At 46.7% G+C, this 18,783-nt stretch overlaps 1 protein-coding gene across 4 annotated transcripts in view; it reads left to right on the top strand.

The window, feature by feature from the left end:
• PRRX2 (paired related homeobox 2) overlaps positions 1-18,783 on the top strand; it is a 24,701-nt gene extending 5,918 nt beyond the window's left edge. For 2 of the 4 annotated variants that reach the window (XM_081339957.1, XM_081339958.1), the window contains 4 exons: positions 2,120-3,836; positions 15,644-15,831; positions 16,103-16,281; positions 17,469-18,783. In XM_081339957.1, the coding sequence (XP_081196083.1) occupies positions 3,569-3,836; positions 15,644-15,831; positions 16,103-16,281; positions 17,469-17,607 (774 nt within the window). In that variant the 5' untranslated portion in view covers positions 2,120-3,568 and the 3' untranslated portion in view covers positions 17,608-18,783. Of the gene's footprint in view, positions 1-2,119; positions 3,837-15,643; positions 15,832-16,102; positions 16,282-16,874; positions 16,919-17,468 lie in introns of all 4 variants that reach the window. The other 2 variants (XM_081339959.1, XM_081339960.1) reach the window with 2 other exon arrangements.

Here is an 18,783-nt window from a genome sequence, read left to right as displayed (position 1 = left end):
TTCCTTATCTGCAGATTTACTGATGGAAAATTGATACCTTCCCTCATCCATGGAAGGAAACAGACAAACAGAGATAAAAGCACCTGATCTTCTTTAATTGTGAACAGACCCGGCACACTCTTCCTTACGACTGGGACCTCTTAAAAAGAACCAGGCAGGCACTAAATCCATTTAATCCTATCTAAATTGTGAAGCTGGAGAGAAGAATAGGGCAGAGGGGGAGGGAGGGAGGGGGGAGAAGAGAAGCAGACCCCCACCCCCCTGGGGTCCTACGCCGTGCCTTTAAGTACCCGAACGAGGTAGGAAATGGCATTAATGCGGCTTGTTTAATTTATTTATTTGACTTTGCAAATCACCACCTTGACCTGCAGGGCAGGGCGGGGGCTTGTGGTGGGAGGGTGTTGTGATATTACCAATCTCACCCCCCCCTTCCTTCCAACCTCCAAAATTTTCTCAATGACTTACTGTTCCAGCTGTGCGAAAGGTCCAGGGGTAATTCTGGGGGTCCCCTGCCGCAGAGCACATACGTCTTGGCGTGTCTAAAGAAACTTTAGCCGCCTGCCAAGAAAACTTTCCGCCCCCCCCTCCCAAATTGGCAAGTCCTAATCTCTCTTTCCCCCCCCCAACCAGGCAAACCCTCCCTCCCTCCCTCCCGCTTTAGAACTCGCTTCTCCTTTGATCATAAAAAATGAAAGACTCATATTTCACTGTCCAAATTCCAGCAATCAACAGGCTGGAGGATCCATAGGGAGAATGGAGACTTGATTATGCTCTCCCGCCTCATTTTTTAACGCCCTGAGCAGCTACTCAGATGTGTTTGGGGGTCTCTCTCCCCCCTCCCAGCCTTGGCTGGCCTCCCATCCCAGGCTGCCTTCTGCTGGCAGAGGAGCAGAGAGAAGGGAGGGACCCTAAAGGAGCATCTAGTGGGTAAGGCACCCAGCTAGAAACTGGGAGCATGTGAGTTCTAGTCCTGGTATGAAAGCCAGCTGGGTGACTTTGGGCCAATCACCAGGAGACGGTGAATTGTAGTCCCGCCTTAAGCAAGAGAGCCAGCTGGGTGACTTTTGGGCCAATCACCAGGAGGTGGTGAGTTCTAGTCCTGCCTTTGCATGAAAACCGGCGGGGTGACTTTGGGCCAATTATCAAGAGAAATAAAAAGAGGAGGAGGGAGGGGAGGAGGAGGAGAACTTAAACACATTATGTGATTATCTTCTACCTTTTATCCTCAGAACCAAAGGGTGTTGCGATTGTCACCTCCTGAGGTAAATTTGAGAGCCACCATCTCCCTCAGCCTTCTCCAGCGATTCTGATGTGAGAACTCAACCGAAGCATCCTGACGGGCTCTGATGCTTCTGGCTGGTCTACCCCACACGGCTGGATTTTGGCTCTGGTGTCAGAGGTCACCATACGGGCAGGTCCTGAGCTGGCCCTCGGGGAGAGACCTCTGGCTGCTGCCCGCTGTATTTCTGCCTGGCCCCTGACCTGGAGCAGAGTTCTGGAGAACTTCCACCTCTCCTCAGGGCTGTCCTTGTGGACGCCTCCACAGGACGGTCCCGGTTGTCTCTCGGGACCTTCTCAAGACACGCTGATGATGGCCTTTAAGAGCCAGATGCTCTTTTTCCAGAGCGGCCCATGAGATCAAATGCTAACAGATTGAGCGCATTGGGCTAAACGCTAGAAGAAACTCAGTTTCCTGGTCCTGTGGATTTCACATCCTTGTTTGTTTGTTTTTTCAGGGTTGGTTTATTTGAAAGGACCCTTACAAGCTTTCCTAGTCTTTATTGTTCTCTACTGAGGTATTGCTATTTTCTCTCATCGTTAGGCTGGTGGAAAGGCACTTTTTAAAGCAATGGAACTCACCTCCCCACGAAATGCTTGCAGCCCTCTCTTGTGGGGAAAAACAAACAAAACAAAACTAGGAAAATAAAGTTTAGCAACTTTTTCTCTGGATGTTTCAGTGAATTTTCTACTACAGGTAGTCCTCAACTTGCAACCATTTGTTTAGAGACCATTCAAAGTTACATTCAAAGTTACAAACAGTCACTAAAGAATAATTGTAAGTCGAGGACTACGGTAAGTTTCCCTGAAAAGTTTTGATTTCTGTTTGTTTATCTTTCAGGGACGGAAAGAAAATAGGAAACTGATTGAAATGATCTTATGTCTATTTCGTGGACATTTTTTGAGAACCAGATAGAGAAAGAATTCATTGACGTTCTGATTCAACTATTTGCTTTTCTCCTTTATGGATAAGAGACCACCAGACGATCTTACAGCTGTTGAGTTGACTGGATTTTTTTTTTTAAAAAAAAATCAATCCAGAAGGAATCCAGGAAACCATAGCCACACCGTTGTCCTAAAAAACAACAGGAGACAAAGAGGTATTTATTTTTTTGAAAACTTTTTATATAGCAGGGAAGTTTTAAAAGTTGCATTGAAAGATGGCGGCTCCTAATTGGCTAAGACTGCCACTTTCATTTGCATAGCTCCGCCCTTGAAAAGTGGCCCATTTAGGGCCCTGTTACCCCTGTGGGGGTGACAATTTGCTATAAGGCCCTGAAGTCCATTTTTTTCTTGGGTTATTATATATATATATTTGGATTAGTTTTGTTTTCCTTTGGGAAATTTGCACGTTTCAAATGTCCTCCGATTTGATTTCATAAGCTTGCGCAAGGCAGCCCAACTTTATGAGGGGGACAGACGGGGGGGGGGTCCAGAGGGAAAAGATGCAAAGAAGGAATTTCACTCTTCTTGCCCCCGCAGAACCCCCCCCCCAAAAAATATATATTTTAAACTGAATAAGTGGGTTGGCTTTCCTCTAATTTAACTCTTCCTCTTTCCAAATTGGGAGGGGGAGTTGAAATGGGGAGAAGGGCAGACTGAGGGGGCGCGAAGGAGGGGGAAGGCGGTTGAGGACGTTTATGGACTCCAAGAAGACTCCATCAGTCAGTTTCAGGCGAAAACACAGCGACAGGGGACGGGTCAATTTCAACTTGGATAGAAAAAAGAAAGTTTGGTTCCAACTTTTGACCGATGGGAAGTTTTCTGGAGCTGGGGAGGATGGGGGGGTGAGCGAGGGATCGATCCTGAGTAAAAAGTTTGGAGAAGTTCTTTCTCTCGCTGGTCCACAAGCTTACACAGGAGAGAGAGAGAGTGAAAGAAACAGAGAAAGGAAAGGAAAGGAAAGAGAGAGGAGAAAGAGAGAGAAAGAGAAAAAAGAGTGAAAGAGGGTGAGAAAGACAAAGAAGAGAGGAAGAAAGAGAGAGAGAGGAAGGAAGGAAGGAAGGAAAGAAAGAAATAAAGTCAGACTGAGAAACAGTGAATATACTAAGGACCCCCACACAGCCTCAGAAGCAGGCCCACACAAACACACATACACGCGCACACCCCACCGGGAAAACGTAGGAGGAGGAAGAAAGGGGGGGGGGTGGAAATCAAAGCAGAGGGAAAAGTTTTTTGGGGGGGGGCGGTGAGTCGGTTTGGGGGCAGCCAAGGCAGGCTCGCCAGATCGCAGCTCCTGGCCGGCCGGCCGGGCGGGGGTCTTCTGCCCCACAAGCTGGATCCGGGCGCGATGGAAGCGGTGGCCGCCTTCGGGATGGACAAGCAGTTCGCCCCCAACCCGGTCCGGATCCTGGAGCCTGCCGACAACCCCCAGGCGCGCAAGAACTTCAGCGTCAGCCACCTCCTGGACCTGGAGGAAGCGGCCGTCGGCATGAACGGGACGGCCCGGGAAAGCGGCGCGGAGGCTCGGGAGGGCGGCAAGGGGGCGTTCGACCCCTCCGGGGGCAGCAGCGGCAGCGAAGCGGGGGGACGAGGCGGAGGAGGCGCGCTGCGGGAAGGTGAGTACGTCGGAACGCGCGTCCCGGCGCGTCCCGGGCAAAGGGAAGGGGCAGAAGACGCGGAAGAGACGGGCAGGACCCCGGTGGGAGGGAAGGGCTCTTGCCTGGGGGCCCTTTGGGGAGCCTGCCCCCTCCCAGAGACCGGGGGGGGGGAATCCCCTGCGCTGCGCGGGAGCCAGCGTCGCCTTAAGGGGCTCTTGGGAACGCGTTGCCCCTCCTCGGGGGTCTCCTGACTTGCTCCGCTATCCGGCGCCCAACGCGCTCTGGGAATCGCCGATTTGGGGGCATTGAGGGGAGGGAAATCTTTGGGAGGGGGGGGCAACTGTGATTCGGACGGTGGGAATCAGGGAGAACAGATCCCAACCGGCCTTTGCAAAGATGCTATCGAATATCCAGAATAGGCGCCGCGGGTGAAGTTCCGTGGCTTCTGTACTTCGGATTTAGCCCCGTTTCTTCCTTCGTCTTTGGATGTCCAGCAAGGCCGTTGGAAAGGCGGTGGGGGGGGGAGAGAAAGAAAGACCTCCTTTTGCAGGTTAATCCAGAAAGTCCTATTTTGCCAGAATCAAATCAGGGGGAATTTAAGAGCTGGTTGAAATGGTGAGCACCAAGTTTGGAGGATAAATCCTGCCTATGTTGGTCAGATGCATTAAAAAAAAAGGCAGATGTGGAACAAGCAGAGAAATTCTATTAGTGAGAGGCCCCTGTTGCTCTCTGAGCTGGGTGGTTTTCTTGTAGACGTTTCATGACCCAACCGGGGAACCTCATCAGGGCTTGGATGTTCCCTAGTTGGGTCGTGAAACGTCTGCAAGAAAACCACCCAGCTCAGGGAGCACCAAGGATCCCTGACTTACAAATATTCTCCTTTAGTGGTAATTCTGTTAGCGGATAGTAATGAGGCTAATTCTACTTTACAGTAAGGCGAAGGTCTTTAAAGACTGCTAATGCAAGTTGCTTATTTATGCTGTCTTTTATAGTTTTGGGTGCAAAGGGGCTGTCCAATCGCTTCTTGAAAACTGCCAATGATGAAGGACCCACAACTTCTGAAGGCAACACGTTCCACTGATTAATTGTTGAGTGAGGGGATGGCCACTTGTCCGAAATGGTCTAGGCTCTCCCGCTTTAGCAGAAGGCTGGACTAGAGGACCTCCAAGGTTATTCTTGCCTCCAGAAAATGTGGGCACTCCGTCAGTGGAGCTTTTCAAGAAGAGGCCGGACGGTCATTTCTCTGAAGTGGGATAGGATCACCCACAGCTTCTGAAGGCAAGCCGTTCCACTGGTCAGTTGTTCTGTCAGGAAATTTCCCCCTTAGTCCTTTGCATCAGGTCTTTGAAGCCAGGACGGTGCATTTTGGAAGAGAGAAAGTCATCACACTGATTGGGTGGAAATCGCCGCCGTCCCACTCCGGGGGAATAGAAGGCAGGCACTGCATTCACTTACGTTAGAGCGCTTGCCAATTTTATGTAAAGTGTGGCTGTCAGCAGCACATTAAATCAAATAAAAAAGCCAAACAACTATTAAAGCTAACCAATTAATTAGCCTCAGTGGCTATGTAGATTAGTATAGGGTGGTTTTTATGGAAGCATTTGTCAAATTTAGTGACACTTTCATATATACATGTATATGTGTATGTGTGTAGATATGTGTGTGTGTATACATACACACAAAGATATATGTTTGTGTGTGTAGTTATGTCTCTCTGTGTGTGTGTGTATAATCTATCTCTATATCACTATTTCTATCTGTATTATCTGTCCATCCGTCTATCTATCTATCTATCTATCTATCTATCTATCTATCTATCTATCATCTATCTATCTATCTATCTAAAAGACCCCATCCTTTCTGAGCAGAGGTAAAGTAGATAAGAATTTCTTCTCTGCAACACTCAGGCCTTGCTTATTTGCCAGACATTTCCCTAATCGTGTTTGTAGCCAATTTCATATTTTCTGTATCAATTTCACACGAGGGAAGGAAAATTTCCTGGCTTCATTTTTTCTGCATATGTCAATATATTGCACTGGCTTCCCGTAGCAGCATCCCACTTGTAAAATGGATAATAAAGTCTGCTTTGTACCATCGACAGCAAACCATCGTAAAACTGGGGAGGGATAATTTCCTTGAAAAAGATGGAAGAATGGAAGCTGGTCAGATCGGCCCGTGCGTCATTCATTCCCTCAGTGAGGTAGTCATCACACAGACGGGTGTAACGCTGCTGTGTTCCTCCTGTAACATTCTGTACGGTTGAGGTCAGCCATTTCACAACTGTAGCTAGTCCATTTTGCCTTTGTAGGGCTAACAAGCAACAGTGCATTTGGAACCTCTAGAAATGGAAGCTTAGTCTCCTGAATTTAATTTAGCCTAAAGGAAAACCTGCCTGTTTACATTGGGACTAGATATTTCCTTCCTTCCTTCCTTCCTTCCTTCCTTCCTTCCTTCCTTCCTTCCTTCCTTCCTTCCTTCCTTCCTTCCTCCCTCCCTCCCTCCCTCCCTCCCTCCCCTTCATCCTCTCTCCTCCCCTTCATCCTTCATTCCTTCTTTCCTTCTCTTCTCCTTCCTTCCTTCCTTTCTTCCTTCCTTCCTTCCTTCCCTCCCTCCCTCCCTCCCTCTTATGACTGCCTATCCAGATAATTTAGTTCCCAAGAAAACTAGACTGCCCCTTTTCTGTAATAGCTACTGCAAGATTAATCTTGAGATGGAACCTGGCTATTGTTACACATAAAACCGTGTAACATAATAATTAAATCCTCTGATGATCTGGATATGGTTATAAAAGAATGAATAAGGATTCACACACGACAGGAAAACCTCTTATTTATTCATTTATTAGAAGCTACAATGGGAAATCAGACATCCTGCTTCTGCAATGCAGGAGTAGAATGTACAATAGGAGGCGGGAGAAGAAGCAACGGATGGAAAATTATCAAGGAGCGATCCAACCTTGAATTAAGGAGAAATTTCCTGACAGTGAGAACAATTAATCAATTTTCTCTGGAGGTTGTGAGTGCTCCATCACTGGAGGTTTCCGAAAATACACTGGACAGTTATTTGGCCAAGATGATATATTGTCTCCTTGCCTAGAGCAGCGGGTTGGACTAGAAGACCTCTGAGGCCCCTTCCAGGTCTTGGTTTAATCTATGACACTCAGTGGCATGGTCTAAGAGCACTAGGAAGGTCCTCCTCATTTTTAAGTGGCATCTTTTCTGATTTTCATCTTGCTAGTGCCCTCTAAGCTGAAGGATGACAAAACCAGTTGTCTTCTGCATGGGAACCTACAGACATTATTCAATTCCCAGGGATCTGAGTTTTAATCTGCTACCTAGTTTCATTTATAATCTTTTTACAATGTAGAGAACGGGGCAGGAAAGCCCTGAGTTTTATTTAAACCATTCTGGAGAAATGATGCTCAGAGAACTCAGCATAACCAGAGAAGTTTGAGCAAAAGAATGCCCGGATAGGTTTTGGGGATTTTAGCTGCCCAACCACAAACTTTGTGGGTTTATTTGTACAAGTTTGAGGAAGGCCCCTTCTGTCTTGAAGGACCATCCCGTGTATACGTCGGGTTCCAGAATAAACATAACCTCCATGATCTCCCCAGCTTGAGAAAAACAACGTTCGCTCCTCCGAGAAACCGGGATGGTCTTTGCAGGCGAGACACCAACTTTGCTTGTTCTGGTATTTCCTCCTGGCACACCTGGAGGAGATCCAGACCCTTGTCCAACTCAGTCAGAACCTTGTTGGGAATCTTCAAGCCTGCAAGCTTCATCAGAGGTGGGGAAGGAGAGAGGTCCTTCTCCTTTTTGAAGCCACACTCGCAATCCCACAATCCTGATCCAGAAGTAGACCTTGACTTACCCCCAGACATGGGAAAAAATGGGCTGGAATAAGGGGACTTGTGAGGCAGGTCTGAGGTCCTGATGGTGGCTGTCCCCTCCCGTGGCCAGCTGACCACCATTTGGGTGCTTGAGACAATATGGCGTCATGCGTCATCTCGTAGTCTCTTGACCATATTTTGAGACGGCTTTGTTGGAAAGCGGCGTTTGCGTCACAGCTTAAACCAGTTTTTAAAAGTTGCTCTCTCCTTATTTAACAAGTATAGGACAGACCTAGATTCAGAGAAACAGCCCAGAGGACGGAAGGTAAACGGTGACAATCATTGGGACGTTTCAGCAAAACTCCATGGGAGGACTATTCATTTTCTTTTATATATTGAATTTATTTGCCACCCATCTCGTATCAAACGACTCTGGGTTCATTCCGGCGAAGGGAAGCTGTATGGTTTCTATTTAGAAAAGGGCAAAATTAGAAGGAAAAAAAGAGAGAGAGAACAATGTGGTGTGTTTTCACCTCCCTCCACCCAAACAAATTAATCTGGATCTCGATCCATCCATCCCAGACACGCGTCATCTGACTTGCTACCTTTTTAATTTTCGTTTCAACAACCCCGCCCTCCTCTTTTCTTTACTTTCCCCCCCCCTTTTGCTTATTTTCTTTAGCTCTCCTTTAAAAATGCCTCTCGCTTCCCTGTCTTTTGGACTGGCCTGCCTATTCCTTTGCCACTAACTGGGTCCATGTGTTGGGTTGTAAGAAAAGTTGGTTTAGGCTTCAGGCTGTTAAATTCCACCCTGAACGTTAGCGATGCTAACTCCCGGGGAGAGGGGAGGCAAAGATTTTTTTGGGAGCCCTTTTAAATCCAAACATTGTTTATGTCAACTGATCTGGGGGGGGGGTTAAACACAGGAAGCTAACTGAGCCCAATTCGGCTTTAAAACTCCTCTGATGTTGCTTCCATCAGATTCAGGAGGATGTGAATTAGCTGCTACCAAGCAAGGAATATTCAGGTCAGCCTGGAGTTGTGTTCTCGGCTGCAGTGTGTCCTGGGGTCCCGTGATCCCCTTTTGCGACCTTCTGACAAGCAAAGTTAACAGGGAAGCTAGATTCACGTACCAACCTGGTTATTTCCCTTAACCACGAAGGCAAGTCCACCTTGGAGAAATATTTGGAGATTTTTTTACTTTTCCCGGAGGAGTCTCAGCCACTTTGCTTCTCCGCCCAGAAATTGGAAGGAAAAAACCCCAGCAACCTTTAAAGTCTGTGGGTGCCCAGTTCTGTAACAATAACCTATTTTGTCTTCAGCTGATGGCAGAGCAGTGAGAAACACTTCAGATATCAAAGGGGCGGCCAAAAAAGCGGAGGCGATCCTCGGCTGCCTTAACAGGAGGTGTCAGACAGGCAGCGAGGTGGCAGTTCTGACAGACAGGATGGAATCAAGATGAGGGGAGGGTGAAGGTCTGTCCTCTCTCATGTGAAGCGTTAGTACCACTTTACCAAGCCTTAGTACTGTCACACTTGGAAAACTGAGTCCCGTTTTGATCGCCATATTATAAAAAAAGATGCTGAGACTCCAGAAAAAGTCTCAACCCAGAGGATTAGGGGACTGGAGGCTAAAGCGTGTGAAGAATGCTGGCAGGAATTGGGTTTGTCTACTTTAATGAAAAGAAGGACTAGGCGTGTCACGAGAGCATCTTCCAATATTTGAGGGGCTGCCACAAAGAAGAGGGGGGGGTCAACCTCTTCTCCAAAGCACCCAAAGGCAGGACAAGAAGCAATGGATGGAAACTAACCAAGGAGAGAAGCAACCTAGAACTAAGGAGGAATTTCCTGACAGTGAGGACAATTAACCAACGGAACGGCTTGCCACCAGAAGTTGTGGGTGCTCCATCGCTGGAGGTCTTTAGGAAGAGAGTGGACAACCATTTGACTACGATGGTGTGGGGTCTCTTGCTTGATCAAGGGGGTTGGACTAGAAGACCTCCAAGGTCCCTTCCAACTCTGTTATTCTGTAATTCTGGTTCGAAGTCCATCAGTACTAGCTAAGGTGAAACTGCCAAGCAAACACGTGATTTTGAACCTCTTCTAGGACCATGTTTCTGTTTTGAAAAGATTTCATTCCTTTGCTTTAAGTTTTTTTTTTAAAGGCAGGCTTGTATGATGAGAAGCCAGAGGCAATTTGAAAGCTTAAGAGCAAAGGGAGGAAAGAAAGAAAGAAAGAAAGAAAGAAAGAAAGAAAGAAAGAAAGAAAGAAAGAAAGAAAGAAAGAAAGAAAGAAAGAAAGAAAGAAAAGATTGTTTGTGTTTGCTGCAAATTACAGCTCAGGCACTCTGCTTGGAGTGCCTGGAAGGAGGGGGGAAAAAATCTGAAATGCAATGAGTTTTCCAAAATTGTTTGGTTCCACCCCAGCCTAGAAGGACCCACCACCAAGGCAAAAAAAAAAAAAGAAATATACAGGTTGAGATCTACATTAGAAGGAATTCCTTTGTGAAAACATCTGTTCACATTTATAGTGGTGATATTATTGGCAGGAGAACCTCAAAAGCAAAATAATAATAATGATAAGAGAGGAGACAAGAGAGATGGGGGAGGCAGCTAGATTAAACTATGAAACTCAGGTTGTCCAAAGAGTGCCAAGTAAGTTTATCAACGTGTTTAAAAAGGGAAGGGGAGAAAATGCAAAAAGACAAAGCAGGAATTAGAACAGTGTTCCTCAAAAGCTAGCTGGGGAATTCTGAGAGTTTAAATCCACCCATCCAAAACTTGTCAAGGTTAAGAAACGCTGGGTTAGAATCCTTGTGTAACCGTCTGTGATTTTTTACTACATCTAAAATTTCTCCATTTTTACACTTGACGCTGCATGAACATAAGCAGTTGCCATTTATTTGAAGCAAGTCATGGTTTAATTTAATTTAATTTTTAATTTTATTGAATTTATATACCGCCCTTTCCCGAAGGACTCAGGGCGGTTTAGTGTATAAAATATGGCAGTAGTTAGGATACATAATTCCAATCCCAGCAACTGTATTTGAAACATGGAATCATATAGTTGGAGGGGACCTCGGAGGTCCTCTAGTCCAACCCCCTGCTCAAGACCTTATGCCATCCATCCCGGTCCTTTCCAGCCTTATGATTTTATGTTCTAAGCAGCATTTTGCCACTTGTGGCTGCTCCATCACTGGAGGTTTTCAAGAAGAGACTGGACAGCCACTTGTCTCGACTGGTGTAGGATCTTCTGCTTGAGCAGGGGGTTGGACTAGAAGACCTCCAAGGTCCCTTTCGAATCTGTTATTCTTTCGGGTCTGCTATTCCCCACAAATCTGTCCTTGAGAGCTTTTGATCTCCAAAAGCCCAGGGGTGGCAGGCTGTGAACTCACCCCTACCTTGTAGACAGCCTCTCCCCACAGCTTCCTGCCTGTTGCCTTTTCTGCACCCCTTTTTCGCTTCTGCTTCTTTCTTTTCAAAAAAGGAGATATGCCCGGATCTGCCATCTCCCTCAAAAAACCCTTTCCCTTCGCAGCCTGGCTCGGCAAACTGTATGAGTCTATTAAAGTCTGTGCGCCTCTCTCTCGAATGAAGTCTGTGGCTTTAGGCCGGCGCCAGGCATCCACGTCGGACCAGATGTGGAGAGGCGCCATGGTTCCCAGCCAACAAGGCTGGCCTTCTGCAGGGCCTCACACACGAGGAGACCTGCAAGGCACATGGGAAAGCGTGAACCGGTGTGTGTGTGTGTGTGTCGGGTGGGGGGGGGAGTGCAAGCGTCCTTCTCCAAAAGTACTGCATGGAAAAATCCAGGGAGGGGGCAAGAGCCAGTGAGCTGGTAGAGGAGGAGGAGGAGGAGGAGAAACAAAGCTGTAGATTCAAATTATATCTATATTATATCTATCAACTATCTATTGTATCTATCTGCATCTATCTATCATCTATCATGTATCTACTATCATCTATCTACCATCTATTGTCTGTTGTCTATCTATCTATCTATCTATCTATCTATCTATCTATCTATCTATCTATCTACCATCTACAGTATGTATGTATGTATGTATGTATGTCACGTGTGCCACCCGACCTGCCAATGGAAACTCTAGGCGGTTTACTGACCCTAAAAGAAAATGCAGTATAAAGCGTTTAAAACAATGGATTCAAATTGAATCAAATCTCTTTATTATGGTCTTTGGCCAGCCTTTATTAAAACAAGGAATAAAGGTCTTCAATTTAAGAAACTCCATTAAAATCAAAGTAGGCGGGGAGCAGAAACTGCACCCACGGAGGGAGGGAGGGAGGGAGGGAGGCGGAGGGTTTAGGGGCTCCGCTAATTGGTCCAAAGAGCAGGAGGGATTGTCTGCATCGGCTTTGTCCAAGCTGCAGTTGTGACATTTTGCGTGGTGCACAGATCGATCTAAAGGACGGTTAGCTTCCCCCGTCTGGCTTCTTGGAGAAGACTTTGGTTTGAACGAGGCCTGTCCATCCCCACCCCTTCCCAGCGCTGCCCTCCGTTTCCCACGAGGAGCAGCAGAAGGAAAAGGGACGTTTTTTCCGCCCTGCGGCTTTCTGACAGTCTGGATGGATCGGAAGGAAAACTGAGATGCTCTTAAACGGTTTCAGATGGGAAACTTCAGAGGAAGGGGGTCACCTGCCTTCAGCCCTCCTCCTCCTCCTCCTTGATTGCCCTGGCGGGGTTTAAAACTTTGCCCTTTTGCATTTTTCTAACCCCCTTGGAGGGAAAAGTCAACGCTCCTTTTCAAAGGCTGGGGAGGAAGGGGGCCGGGGGGGGGGGTAGGTGGGGGGGGCAAGCAGAGAGATTTTCATTCCCCAAAGAGATCTGAGAGGCATAATAAATGAAGGAAGCCGTCAATCAAGGTGGATGGAGAGGCTTTGGAAAACCGTTCCAGGCCTCTCTCTCTCTCTCTCTCTCTTTCATTCTTCCTCTTTCTCTCTCTTTTCTATCTTTCTCTTTCTCTTTTATCTTTCTCTTTTTTCTTTCTTCCACTCTCTCTCTCTCTCTCTCTCTCTCTCTCTCTCTCTCTCTCTCTCTCTCTCTCTCTCGCCTGTAGTTTACGGTGCCCTTTGCAAAATCCGTTTGTTTTTGGGGCATCCGAAATCTAACACGAAGGGAAGGGAGCCAAGGCAGCAGCAACAACAACGCAACACCCCAACGAGGAGGCTAGACAAACTTGATTTTGGCTTCCTGCTCCGGATTGCAGAAGCAACAGGGAAGGGCCATAAAGTCACCCCTGGGTTCAAGGAAGAATTTTAACTGGGTGTGTAAAACATCTGGGAGCTGCATTCACACACCTTGTGCCTCTTTGTGGCCTTGGAAACCATGAAAAAGTCACTGTTTGGATCAGTTTGGGGGCCTGCATTTTACACATGCTTCCAGAATTATTTAGGACATTGCCACCAAGTGTCAAAAAATCAGCAAACATGACTATTTATTTATCCAATAAATTTGACTTTGTTGGGAGATCAACATCTGAAGGCAAAGCTGTTCCATTGGTTGGTTGTTCTCACTGTCAGCAAATTTCTCCTCAGTTCTATGTTGCTTCTCTCCTTGGTTAGTTTCCATGCATTGTTTCACTTAGCAACATAAATTTTGGGCTGAATTGTGGTCATACCTTGAGGGCCACCTGCATCACCACTCAAACCACATCTGATGCCTTCCTCTGTGAATGTACAAAATCCACATTAAGAATCGGACGCTGCCTTGTTTGTTTTTCTTAACTGGGAGACCGGAGAACAAATTGATATCCAGGAAAGACCTGTGTTAATTAATAAAATCTATTTATTTGACTTAGGAGTCCCTGCATCCCCCAGGCTATCATGGCTATAATTATTATTTCAATAGAAAAGTAGTATCGGTCTTGGACTTGTTGAAAGAAGAAGGAAAGTTAGGAAGGAGACAGGATTTATTTTTCTTTGGAAGAATTTAGAACTAATAGCCTTCAGGCTATTTCAGTCCACTCATTTAAAACTGCATTTTTTTAAAAAAAAAGGAGGGAAAAGGGGGGTAGAAGTAGGGAAGAACAGAGAGAAGAGAAAAAACACAAGAAAATGGAAAGAAGTGTGTGTGTGGGGGGGGGGGAACCTTTGAGCTTGGGATACAGCCAAAATTCAAAATTACTTCCTTTGTAAATTGAATTTGACATACTTGTAATTCACACTATATTGAAAGTCTGGGCTTATGTCCAATTAACTTATACAATTATGAAATTTGAATAGGTACATCTGTATTTTCAGTGGCAATTTGTGCTCTATAAGAGTGCAGAAGCTTTTTTTCCACCGTAAGCTTTTCAGGAATTCAAGGTGGCCTCTGGGGTTTCTAAATTATTTCTCTCTCTCGTATCATTCTGTAACTCTAAAAAAGGTTAATATTTTGAACGTAGGGCTTTGATATTTTCTAGTTTTGGCAAAAGGCTCTTATGTCCTTGAAAAGAGAGGCATCCAAGGCTTCCCACAGCTGGGCCATGCCAATGATCTCCAAAATTTCCTCTAAATTGCCATTTCTGATGGAACAGGAGGCAACATTTATGCCACGGATGAGAGGAAGGATCTTCAACATTTGCGTTCCACCTTTTGCTTAATTCAATTGACTAATTTTAATTTCATTTAATTCATCAATGCAATCCCCAGAGAAGAGGGGTGGGTGGGTGGGTGTCAACCTAATCTCCCAAATATCTGAAGGCAAACAAACAATGGATGGAAACTTATCCCGGAGAGAGCCAGCCTCAAACTTAGGAGAAATGTCCTGCGTTTGGATCACGTAGCCTTGAGGGTGCTGCGACCGCCATTAAGTGCCAGGATCATTTTTCGGTGGTCTTGTAACCTCAAGTGGCCACTAAAGGGAGCGTTGTAAGTCGGGTATCTGTAAACTCTTCCAAATGTTGGCAGGAGAGAAGTATATTTTCATGTCCAGGCACGCATCTACAGGAAAGAAAACAGTGAAAGCAAAGATTATTTTAAAGTGAGATGTTTGATTGGTATCCTTTTGCATCGCTCTGGTGCCGTTTCCGGACAAAATTCTCAAAGGTCCTTTTATGAAGGAATTCTCCAAGCCGGCAAGATTTTTTTTCTATTTTTATTTTTTTCTTCTTCTCCCCCCCCCCACCCGCCTCTCTCTTTTTGCCACATCAGAGTTGCTCAAGCTTGACATATAGCAGAGGAATTCAGGGTAACTGGTACAAATCAGAGAGCTGTCATAAAAGTATTCCAAATTTTAAAACCATCCCAAAATAAGGGTTTTTTTTTCTCCCCCTCTGTTAGAGACCAAATGGAAACCAGATGTTGGGGCAAATTGGCAAGATCGGGTTTCAAGAGGAGAATTTAAATGAAGGCGCAGCAGGGTTGCCTTCTCTTCTGTGGATTCTCCCTTTCCAAAATGTCTATGGTTCCTGGGATTTGCTGGGATGCTAGAATGGGGTGCCAGGAGACATTTAAAAATATGGGAAGAAGAGAGAGGAGCCCAGAGGGGATTTGCAGCAAAGTGGAAATGAGTCTGAATATTCAGAGCTGCTTTGGCAAGGATTGTAGGGCACTCTACCGGTTAGAACATAAAACACAGAATAATAGAGTTGAAAGGGACCTTGGAGGTCTTCTAGTCCAACCCCCTGCCCATTCCAGACAAAGGATTGTCTTGTCTCTTTTTGGAATCCTCCAGTCATGGAGCATCCACAACCTCTGGAGGCAAGCTGTTCCACTGTTAATTGGAACAATTAACCTCCATTAATTTCTGCTTGGTTGCAGGTTGATTCTCTCCTTGGTTAGTTTCCACTACGTGTGGTCCACTAATGGTCAAAGCTAAATTGTCCCTAGAAAAGGATGAACGGAGTGATCAGTGGGTGTGGGGGGGGGGGGGCTGGCCTGGAAGTCTCTTGCAGCCGTGCAATGATTCCAGACTGATGACGCATTTGACAGCCCTTTCCACCGAAGCTTGCTGTTCTCCTACAAAAGCCCCCTGAGCCTCTCTCTTCTGATCACAGGGGAAAGCCTGAGTCCGGCCCACTCCTCCTCCTCCAAACGGAAGAAGAAGCAACGGAGGAACCGGACCACCTTCAACAGCAGCCAACTGCAAGCTCTAGAACGAGTCTTTGAGAGGACGCACTATCCGGATGCTTTCGTGCGGGAGGAGTTGGCCCGAAGGGTCAGCCTTAGTGAAGCCAGAGTCCAGGTGAGAGTGACTGGATTCATCTACAGGTAGTCCTCGACTTATGACAGTTGGGACCAGACTTTCTGTTGTTAATTGAGTCACATCTGATTTTCTCCTCCTCCTCCTTTCTGCAAGCCCTGCTCCCTTCTAGCCCTGATGATGTTACCTAGTTGGGCCATGAAACGTCTGCAAGGAAACAAGCCAGCTCAAAGAGCCCAAAGGGTCCTGCATTTCAGCCCTGAGCCACCAGTATCCCCCTTCATTGCTGTCTGTGTCTTTCTTCCCCTACCAGGTGTGGTTTCAGAACCGAAGAGCAAAATTTCGCCGGAACGAGAGAGCGATGTTGGCCAACCGGTCAGTATCGCTCCTCAAATCCTACACCCAAGACACAGCCATTGAGCAGCCTGTTGCTCCCCGGCCCACCACCCTCAGCCCCGACTATCTATCGTGGTCAACCACCCCCCCCTACAGGTTGGTCCATGCTGCTTTCCTCCCCTCTCCCCCATCCCTGCTTCTCACGTTTCCACAGGTGACTTCTGCTCCGGGTTAGCCCTAATCGCAATGTTATGTTAGCTTTCAAGTCGGAGTGCTAACCAACCCGAGGAAGGGACGGGAAATAGAGCCTCTATTGCTCTGTGGGCCAAGGAACACATTTCATCGGAGGCAGAGGAGGAGAGGGGGGGAAACCCCTGAGCTAAAATTAGGTTGGTCTCTTTGGCTATAAAGGGAAAGCATGATCTCCTCTGCCTCCAGAGAGGGCAATCTGCTGTGTGCCCTTGGAACAGAAGGGCTGGAAATCTGGGCTTTTTATGCCCTTGTTAATAACACCGTTGTTTAGTCTAGTCTTGCCCTGTGGATTTTTTTCTAGACCCCGTTGAAGGAATCCCTGCAGCCCTACAGTCACCCTTTAAAAGGTTAATTTCCTCCAAGCAAAAGTTTTCTGTGTACATTTTTGCAGTGTAAGCTCTTTTTTTTTAATGTAGCGGCCGCTGCTTGCACGTAACTTTTGGAAAATATGTTTTTTTAATCTGTACTTTTTATGTCTCCGTTAATAACACCATTAGGGGACTGAAGGCTAAAACAGATGGAGAATGGTGGCAGGAATTGGGTATGTCTAGTTTAATGAAAAGATGACTAGGAGAGACATGATAGCAGAGTTCCAAGAAGTGTGTGTGTGTGTGGGGGGGGGTTCCACTTATTCTCCAAAGCACCTGAAAGCAGGACAAGAAGCAACGGATGGAAACTGATCAAGGAGAGAAGCAACCTAGAACTAAGGAGGAATTTCCTGACAGTGAGAACAATTAATCAGTGGAATGACTTGCCTCCAAAAGTTGTAGGTTTTTAAGGAGGAGGTTTTAAAGAAGAGATTGGACAACTATTTGTCTGAAGTGGTATAGGGTTTCCTGCATGAGCAGAGGGTTGGACTAGAAGACCTCCAAGGTCCCTTCCAACTCTGTTATTCTAACAAAATAACAAGAGTTTGAAAGGATCTTGAAGGTCTTTTAGTCCAACCCCCTGCTCAAGCAGGGCTGGCTGAGGAATTCTGGGACTTGAAGCCCACAAGTCTTAAAGTTGCCAAGTTTGAAGACCCCTGGTCTGATGCCTCCTCTTCTCCTTTGTTTCTGTCTCCTTCTTCCCATCTCCTCTGCCTCTTCCAGCAACACGATGCCTTCATACAGTTCCAGCACCCCCAGCACCCCCACCCCGGGCGTCAACATGGCCAACAGCATTGCCAGCTTGCGCCTGAAAGCCAAAGAGTTCAGCCTCCACCAGAACCAGGTGCCCACTGTGAACTGACGTGCTCACCCTTCCTTGATGGTCAGCAGCAACCTTGGCGATCTCCACCATTCAAGACATCGGGGATATTCATGGTCCACCAGGGCTCAAGACTCTTCCCCTGGCCCCCAGCATCTCCTTCTCTTGAAGACCAAAGGAGAGAACTTCAACCAACTCGAGAAACTTCTTGAAGCTCCCTTGGGGAGGAGGCATTACCCAGCCTCTTCAAGATCATGCTGGTGGACCATGGTGGTGTACCATCCTCAAGGAAGAGCGAATGATCCAGAAGACGTGGCCAACCAGAAATGAAGACATGGAACTTGGAGAGCTTTCCCGGTTGGGTTGGAAGCCAAGAACATTTTGGCTTCAAGAAACCAAATATAATCTGGTTATTTCATGGTCTTTTCAACCCCGATTATCTCGCCCTTACCTGGGTGTGGTGGTGACCTTGGAGCCACCAAGATTTGGCATGGAGCAGTTTTTATTCCAAATTGGGGAGGGGGGAACATCTCTCCTGTAGCGCTTTCTTTGTCGATCTCTGCTGTCTGCACGTGTGTCAAGGAAAAGTGGGCTGCTTGGCTTCAAAACAGAAACAGGGCTTGCTCTGATTCACCATGTGCCTTGAATTCGTGTGGACTTGTTTGAAACAGGGATGGCAGCTGATCGCCCTCAGCCCGTGGATAAACCAGCAAAAATTTTGATTGTGCCAGTGTGATTCCTTTAGAACAGTTTGCAAAATGCACATTTGTGGATGCTGCTTAAACCAGAGGGCGGATTTGCAGCGGGGGGGGGGGGGGGAAGGACACCGGATTTTAGTGGTGAAAGATGGGCAGCTGAGGAGGGGGCGATGCAGAAAAAACAGGGCTGGGGGCTGCAATGAAATCATTGCCGTTGCAATATCTGTTTGCATTCTCACAATGCTCACTCTGTTTTACTTTTCTCCAGCTTTCCTCAGCTGGAGGGGGTGGGTGGGGAGAGGGAAGGTACATATTAAAGAGGATTTTGTTAGGATAACATTTTGCCCCAAATTTGGGGTATTTTTCATTTTGTTTTGTTCTTTCTGAGAAGCTCATCACATTCCAGCAGGCCGGTTCATCCGTTTCCAATCCCCAGAATTCCCTCGAAGACTTTGAAGAACTTTAGACTGTTCCCTTCACCCACCCAGTCCCTACGAAAATAAAAATCTGTGTAAACTCA

This window comes from Vipera berus (assembly GCF_964194415.1).
Source record: "Vipera berus genome assembly, chromosome: 15".
NCBI lineage: Eukaryota > Metazoa > Chordata > Lepidosauria > Squamata > Viperidae > Vipera > Vipera berus.
This window is presented reverse-complemented; position numbering and strand designations above follow the sequence as displayed.